Genomic DNA, 8,925 nt, shown 5'->3' with positions numbered 1-8,925 from the left:
TCATTCCCATTCAAGATGCAGTAAATAAATCTTTGTCATATTGTTTTCCAACAGAAGCTCTAAGGTGGGAACTAGGTTGGTTTTACTAAAATCTCATTCCTTTGTATCAGTGTTTCTCTTCTGGTGTTTAATTCTTTCAACCTGATTGCAATTGAGCCAATTCTATAGAAGAAAGTAGTAAGCGAATTTTTAAAGAAAAGTAACTTTGTTTTCTATGCTCCTTTATTTTTCAACTCATAGGAAGTGTCTTGTTTAGTTGAATGTGTTTACAAGCTGAATATGTCTACAACACTGGAGCTTCGTAAAATGAAAGGAAAACTCATCCAGTTATACAATTATATCCATAATTTATCAGAGCAGTTTCTTTCAATGGACACAGTGGTGAACTCTCTGTTCGACCCTGCCAATTCCCAGGTTTGTATTATTGTTCATTGCCATGTTTCTTACACAAATGAATTCTGGAAGGATGGATCCCTACCCTGTGACTTCGAATCCAACTGTAAAAATACTGATTGCCATGAACAGCGTGCGCTGGCTGTCAGCTCTGTGTAGCATTCTGCTCGGGCCAGGTCTTTCTTTGCCCTTTCATTGCGTACATTTGTCCTGTTCTGCTTGCCAACTCACATAAAATTAATTGCTTAGAAATGGCTAAATGATATTTAGATTATATGGGAAGTAGCCTGGTAACTGTTTGCCTGTTTAAAATTGCTTATGGGAAAACATATATTAAAAGACTTTTTGGGATGGTTGGCAGGATTTGACAGTGGACTGGGTCTTGGAAGACATTAAGGAGTTTCTGTTTTCAACTACAGTAATGTTATTTTAGGGGTGTGCATGTGTTCTTTTTGTAAAGATGCACACTGAAGGTACTTAGAGGGAAATGTAATGATGTGTGTAATTTATTTCACAGTAGCTCCGCAAATAAAAAGGGGAGTTATAAAGTGAAAAATAAAGCTATCAATTCCCAAAACATAATTGATGATTTTCATTAGCTCTCATGCCGGCATATATTGTAGCGTTACTGTGTAACAGCCTTTGAATGCCATGATGTGTCTGGCACTCTGAGAAGTACTTCATATGCATGAGCTCATTAATTATTCAAGAAATCTATTTGTTCAGCAATAATTTTCCTATTTAAAAATTGGAGGCTTACCTCGGAGTGATTAAGTCATTTGCTCAGATGATGCATTTTGGTCAGTAAATCTCCAGTATGTATGTACACAGATATAAACACATCCAGCAGGAGCATGCATGCATCCACAAAGGTATTCAATTTAAGTAGGATATTTTATCTCTTATAAATATATATATATATATATATATATATATATATATATATAGAGAGAGAGAGAGAGAGAGAGAGAGAGATCCTTATATATTCTTTTTTTAAATGATTTATTTATTTATGCATACAAGAACTGGGGTCTAGGCCAGAGGTGCAGGGCAGGGTTTGAGAGGATCCAACAGAGACAGAGTGGGGAGCAGAACAGGTGGAGCTACTGAAATACACTGCTGAGGGGAGCAGCAGGAGACAGAAAAGGTCTGCTGTGCCATGTAGGGCAGCTCCCTGGCTGGAGGTCTAACTCATGCTTCGGTGGCTGCAGGAGCTTGATAGCACTGTCTTTAACCCCTATGCCACTGGGGAGGCCACTCGTATCTGTTCTTCAAAGCATATTCTGCCTCATCAATATTTAGCGTATTCTCCTGACTTTTAGCATATCACAATATAAACCTCTCTGCATTGTTAATCTAATGGTGTTACCTGGTACAGTTTAATCCTAAAGACTAAGAAAACAGTGAAAGCCACTATCCAAGATCCCTATGGAAATATTTGGTGGCCCAGTGGTACAAGACAAACCACTGTGACTTAAGGGGTTCCAGTTACAGTCTACATTTCCTCCAGAATGTAGACTGAGATACTCCTACAAGTATTAAGCAAGAGAATAACAGACATACAACATACATGTGATTCATTAGTTAACTAAATAAAGAACTGCCTTTGAAAAATTAAGATAGACTGTGTTTAGAGGTATAGGAAATGTAATAACAAAACAGTTATAAGAAATCTTTATTTGGTCATAAAAGGCCTTTCTCCAGTCTCCCCTCCCAATATACTATGTTACCTAATCTTATTATTCCATCTCCATTAGTCGTAGACCAGTTTAGAATCTGGCAATTAGTTGTTAGTGAGAAAAGTTAATCACTCCTGTGTGAAACCATTCTTGAGCTTCAGCACCTTATTTACAAAGTTCAAATGTGGGGACTATGGCTCCTTTTCTATACCTCCCCTTCTTAAGTTGTGTCTACCATATTGGGGTTCCCCGTTAAATTATTAGTAACTCAAGTATAGAGGTAACATATATTTTTAGATTTAATCAGACTCAGAGTGACTGCTTCCAATTTTCATCTTTCCCATTAGCTCATTATTCTGGGTAGAAGTTTTTTAACTGCCTAGCCTTGTCAAGAGCAGATTTAAATCAGAGATGCCTAAATTCCTGGGACTCTGAACAGATTAATTGAGTGTGGGTGATTGATCCATTGTGACGGTCTTCCTGAAGTACCCAGGGAGTTTGCAATGGTCTTCATGAAGCAGCAAATTTCAAATTCAACCTGAAAGCACCTCATTGCCGTTAGCCTTTTCTGTGCTCATCCTTAACTTTCTCAATTCAAATTTTAAACAGAAAGAACCCATACTGTGAAAATGTGCTCATTAAATTATGTTTAAAACCACAAATCCCTTATATCTTCCCTGTTTCCAATAAATCAGCATTAGTATGTTTCCTCAAAATAATAGAGAAAAGCTCTCACAAAGTACTTAGCACAGGGTATTCCTTCAATAAGTGTGTGTTTAATTGACTAAATGAAAAATAGTTCTAACTTATTATCCAAGTTCCAGTGTATATAAACTTCTCTTATTTGTTTCCAGTGTTATAATCTCCCTTCATTTTTCATTAAGCTTTCCACAAAAGAGTTAGAAGGAAAGGGGAAAAAAAGAAAAACTAATATCCCTAAACTTTACAGCACTGAAACTTTTCAAAAATCAAACTAAATAAACAATAAAGAGAGAGAGAGAGAGAAGATGAATGAACTACTCGGTTAAGATGTTTAGATGAAAAGAAAACCCAAATTTAAATAGATTAAAGTATTATAATCGCATCCATGTATTTTATGAGTTTGTTAGTGTTTTCTTCTATTGGGTTTGTTTTTGTGTTTCAGTCTTTGGATCTGTGCAGGAAATTACCAGACATCAGTGGGGTTAAGTTTGTTTGAATGGTGAACCCATTCATAAAACATAAGAAAAACAAAAATGCAAGAAGTTACTTAAGAGGAATAAGTTGATTAATAAAGGAATTTGAGTAAATTCCACCCAGGTAATTTCACACCAAAGTTAGTGCTTTTCACTTTTATTAGTACTTTTTTTTTCAGATTGGGTAATAAAAACACGCTTCACATTATCTTCCACAATAACTCTTTGTGAAATGATAGATATATGGTCTGAAAGCCTCACTCATTTTGTAAAGAGTATTGTTCTTTCAAAATTTTAAGTTAGTCATTACTATGTAGTCAACTACATTGCTTAACTTTCCTTCTATTATAAGTAAAAATAAAATGAAATATTGTTATCAAACTATTTTATGTCTATGAATAAATGGACTAGCTCATGCAACTACTAATTCCCTACATAGTTTCAGGTACAGCTGGATCCAGCTCCCAGAGCCACTGAGCCTAAGCTGTTCTCACAGCTTTAGCAAGCATGGCAGTGTCTGCTGGGCTCAGTGTTGTTCTCTGCATAATGACTCTGGCAGGAGAGGGGTTACTCAGACGGGTCGGGCCTGGCACATCTGCAGTCCCCCTTACTGAGAAGGATTTTCCCACACACTGCATGGAAACCTGCAATAAATATGGTTTTCCATAATCCAAAAAAAAAGAGTAGCTGCCTATACACTGAGCACAAGCCTGGATGCATTCATCATGGCTCCCTTTGTAGTCATTTTGTAAATTTCCTTTGGGGCTCATGAACATTCAGTCTCATTTATCAACCTTACCTGAATTGTGGATAAGAATCTGTACCTTGGGCCCTCCCTGGTGGTGCAACGGGTTAGGACACATCTCTGCAAGCTGGCCTCAGCCACTCCAGTGTGAGTTCTATCCCTACCCCAGAGGAGACCCACATGGCGAGGCAGACCTCTCCTGACCCACCTGCTGCTCCCCTCAGCAGTGTACTTTGTCATCTGGTGAAGCCTCTCACCGCTCCTGAACCTCTGGCCTGTCCCCCAGTTCTGTATGCATAAATAAATCTTTTTTTTTTTTTTTTTTAAAGAATCTTTAGCCTGTTGGGCAGGACCCACAAGCCTCTGTGAGGAGAAAACTGTAGACTTGAGATGCTGGTTTCCACTGACATGGTTGGCTGTGTAGGGAAAGTTCATTTGCGCAGGACAGGACTTGGGCTCTCAGGTCCAGTGGATCATACTGTCTTCATTGTCAAGCATATCTCATTATTAAGGTTAGGACTTCAGTGAGCACTGACTCAGCCCAACCCTGCTAAATTGTGGTGGAAAATTCCAACAGCCCGTTCTCCTGAGGACAAATGACATATCCATTCTCGGTTTCCTTGAATGCCATAAAGAGAACTCTACATAAAGTAATGATAGGTTTGCTAAGGAATGACAACCTGACAAACCAAGAAACGAATTTTTGTCTGCAGCAAGTTTCCAATAATCAAGCTCAGCCAAAAAGAGGCTGCAACGGAACAATTTGGACATAGTTACACAACTATGTGTAGATGTAATGTTAAAGGGAAGGATGTTCTAAAGGAACTCTGCAGAGTTTTGTGGACCCTACCCCCTACTCCAGCTTTCTGAACTCTGCCCCCTACACCAGTGATTGGAAATTACAACTCCCAGCAATACCAAGGAGAGAACTGGGAGGTCCCGAGGGCGGAGCTCAGCAGGCATTCTGGGAGTTGGGGGATAAAAAGAGCGCCATTTCCTACTTTTGCTCTCTCCGGAAGGCACGTGGCTGGGGGTTATCAGTGTGTTACTGGAGTTCCAAGTCAGCTCAGCTGGTAGGATATTCTAGTTACCTTGTATCTCTTTCTCTCTCCCTGGGTTGTACCTTTGCCTTTCCCTTTTTGTAAATAAACCCATTTTTGACCCTTTTTGTGTGTGCCTGCGGAACAATTAAATTTTAAGTGCGTGGGTTAAGAACCCACAAACAGGCACCCCAGTTCACACTTGGCATGCCCTGTAACAGTAATTCTGCTTTGAAGGAACAATATAGAGGTGAGAATTTATGGGAGGTAAAATCTAACGAATTCGACAACGTGATCCATGTAGCCAAAGACTAGCACAAATCGCTCTATTCAATGTCTTCTAAGAAACTAAATAAGGTTTAATTAGTTTCTCCGTTGGATGTCAGTGTTGTGCCATTTAAACATCACCAGCACCTTTTCCTTGTTAAGGAAGAACTTGACACTTGACTGAGAAGCTAAAGAACCAAACCACTTCCAGTAATTTCACCTGCAATGCAACGAACGCACTCATTGTTTCTGCCTGTGTCATGCCTCTGTGATGCCTTTGTTTCAGCCTCTCCTGGATCCGGTTGCTTCCAAAATGAATGCCTTCGAAACGCGGCTTGAAAATGTCACCGCCACTTTGACTAACCTTCAAAACCGCTTGGAGGAGGTCAGTACTCTGTCTAGGTTGGTGCACGAGTGAGGATGATTAATTTTTTAAGAGGATAATAATTCAATTTTAAAAGATACACAGTTACTCACCTTGAGTGCAATAGCCTATTTGTTCGTGGCGGAGGTGTTCGGCAGGAAGCTACACAATGATTTTTGAAACTGCAAACGGAGGTATATGGCATATCATAATATATTTATTAAGGACTAATGCAAACCACATTGAGTTATAGGAAACAAAATGTATTCCCGGGTGTTTAGAATTTACTGAACATGAAGTACTCAAAGGAGATTGTTTGGTGGAGAAGGAAAAAGAATTTCTATACCTACCTCCCCAAAGAAATGCATCCCTACTTACATCCTGGGAATGTTTTCAAATAGATTATGTGTATTGATAGGAGGAGGACTAGCTAATGTCTGAGCTTTAATTTGTCTACCTTTTCTGCTTTACTTTTCAAATGTATGCTTCAGATTAGGAAGGTGAATACCCAGCGTATGTAGAAGATAAGAGCACTCAGATATCAAGGTCAGTTATCCTTGAATTTTTCTTCTGCCTTTAAAACAACAGGAAAGGCTTCCCCAAATGGCTAGTTTATCTCCATTCAAAAGCAGCACAGAAAAAATCCGTGCAATAGTTTAAAAGCATCTTCAAAATCATTCCTAATCCATTCCGGTGGGGGGCAAGGGGAGAATGGGCTAGATGAAAAAAATAGGAAAAAATGAGCTTTTTCCATATTTGCCATCTCTGCATACCAATTTGTTGAAATTTCCTTTATTTTTGAGCCACTGTGTTGTTGCTAACTGATCAAATGTGAAGGGGCTAAGACACAAGCAGCCTTGTAGTTTCGGGGAGAAGAACTGCCGCATTGCAAGAGTGAAGCCAGGTTTTCAGGACACCCCCCCCCCTCGACAGGAGACATGTGAGCTCAGACATGCTGGAGGCATTTGAACAAGGCTGCCTTGAAAGGAGGAAGGGAACAAAATGCCAAAGACAAATACATAGGCATGAGTCTAGGGGTGCAGGTTCATACCTCTTCCCGTGTAGATGAGCACAGCAGACCCACGACCAGAGCACCCCTACTCCTCCACCACAGCCTGCTGGGCCCCCTCCCCTGTTGGTAGTTCCTCATTATCCCTTTCGCACCTGCTAGCCTCCATTTCCAAGGGTTTGTTTAATATGTGTCTGTTTTTCCTCCTTTGCTTCTTTATATTCTACATGAGAAACCATCCAGCCTTTGCCTTTCTCCTAACTTATCTCACTTGGAGTAAACCCCCTACCTCCCAGCTCCATTCACAGTGTGACCAATGGCAAGAGTTCACCTTTTTTATAGCAGAGTAATATTCCATCGTGTGTGCGTGCCATTTTTTATACCATTCATCTGTTGTTGAACACTTAGGTTGTTCCCATGGCTTGGCTGTGTTAAACAGTTCAGTTGTATTCCTTTGCATAAATTGTGTTGTAAATGACATAAACCAGGGCTTCAGTTAGAGAGATGAACTCTGAGTCTCATAGTTGGAGTCGTCAGTTCTAGCTTTAAATTCTGTACTGTTGTGATAAAACTTGCCCACTCTTTGGGAAAATAGAAGAGCCTAAGAATGATACAGGGCAGCCAGTCAGATGAAAATTAAACATTACAGAAGATACTCAAAAGCACAGATAAAGGTTTCGCTTCCTCAGATATTCACAGCACACAGTAGGTATTCACAATATTCCCTCACAAGACTGTAAAAATGCTGTTACATCAGCAATCAACCCTTTTTGCCACTCACCGAAGTACCAGAAAAAAAAAAAAAGCAACTGAGATTAGCGCGTGATTATAGAGTGGCTTTAAATTTCATCGATTTTTTTAAAAGGTTAAAGACATCTGTGTTTGAGAAAAGTTGTCATTTCTCATCAAAGCCAGAAGAGAGAATACAATCATGGAAATCATAGCTTGAGAGACATCTAGAAGTGGTGAATAAATTATATATCTGCATCCAAGTTTCCAAAAAAAAAAAAAGGGGGGGGGGTCTCTTACGATTAGGATCTCCATACCATCTTCCCGGTTCTATTTTAGTCTGTTTTAAGATTTATTCATTTATGCATGCAGAACTGGGGTACAAGCCAGAGGTGCAGGGACCGTGAGAGGATTCACCAGAGACAAAGTGGGGAGCAGAACAGGCAGATCGATGAAGTACACAGCTGAGGGGAGCAGCGGGCAGGCCAGGAGAGGTCTGCTGTGCCATGCGGGTCAGCTCTCAGGCTAGGAATCTAACTGTACTGAAGAGGCTGCAGCTAGCTTGCAGTGCTGCATCCTAACCTGCTGTGCCACTAGGGAGGGCCATTTCAGTCTGTTTCTTACGTGCATTCTCCTAGCTAGAGTGACTGTTCTCCCCAAGACAGTGCGCTTTGGCACTTAGACAGCACTCAGTAAATATTGAGGGGAATGAATTAATGAAAATGATGACTGTCTCAAAAATGTGTACCTTGCATTTAAAATATTTTGTTGTTTATTGTAAATACAGTTCATGCAATGAAATTTCTCCACTGTGAAGAAAACATTTCCCCTGAGAACCTACAGTCGTTTATATCATTATATACTCTCTTGTTATTTCCCTGACACTTCATGGGGTTAAATAAATATAGCAACGTGCAGTCTAAACATTTAATTTAATCAATGTGCACACATTAATGTAGGAAAATTAAGCTACGAAAAATTGAGCTTGGATTTAAACACCTGAAGTAATTAAATTAACTAGATAATTAATAAGATACCAATTCCACTTGTAATACATGGATACAGCCTTTAGAAGTAGAACTATGATTTTCTCCCTCTAGTCTTTGGTAAAATTTTGTTACAAAGAGTAAATGAAGCATATAGAGAATCCTATGAAATCAAAGCAGTTTGTAATGCAGAGAAAGCTTGAAATGTATGGAATCCCATGTTTCATACTGAAAATAAGACTAAAGCTTAAAAATATTTAAATAAGGGCCCTACCTGGTAGCACAAGAGGTTAAAACACAGCACTAAGAAGCTAAAGCCACTTCAGCATGAGTTCTATCCCCCACTGTCCTGGAGGTGACCACATGGTGCGGCAGACCTCTCCTGACCTGCCCGCTGCTCCCCTCAGCAGTGTATTTCAGTACATCTGCCTGTTCTGCTCCCCACTCTGTGTCTGGTGAATCCTCTCACCAACTCCCTGCACCTCTGGCCTGTATCCCAGTTCTCTATGCATAAATATATAAGAATCTTTTTTTTTTT

At 39.7% G+C, this 8,925-nt stretch overlaps 1 protein-coding gene across 1 annotated transcript in view; it reads left to right on the top strand.

The window, feature by feature from the left end:
• Positions 1-279: 279 nt before the first annotated feature.
• LOC105853901 (EF-hand calcium-binding domain-containing protein 14-like) overlaps positions 280-8,925 on the top strand; it is a 22,797-nt gene continuing 14,151 nt past the window's right edge. Inside the window, exons 1-2 of the mRNA XM_012727736.1 lie at positions 280-414; positions 5,586-5,684. Coding sequence (XP_012583190.1) covers positions 280-414; positions 5,586-5,684 — 234 coding nt within the window. The remainder of the gene's footprint in view (positions 415-5,585; positions 5,685-8,925) is intronic.

Source organism: Condylura cristata, unplaced genomic scaffold (genome assembly GCF_000260355.1).
Source record: "Condylura cristata isolate star-nosed mole 26May11 unplaced genomic scaffold, ConCri1.0 scaffold00021, whole genome shotgun sequence".
Lineage (NCBI taxonomy): Eukaryota > Metazoa > Chordata > Mammalia > Eulipotyphla > Talpidae > Condylura > Condylura cristata.
This window is presented reverse-complemented; position numbering and strand designations above follow the sequence as displayed.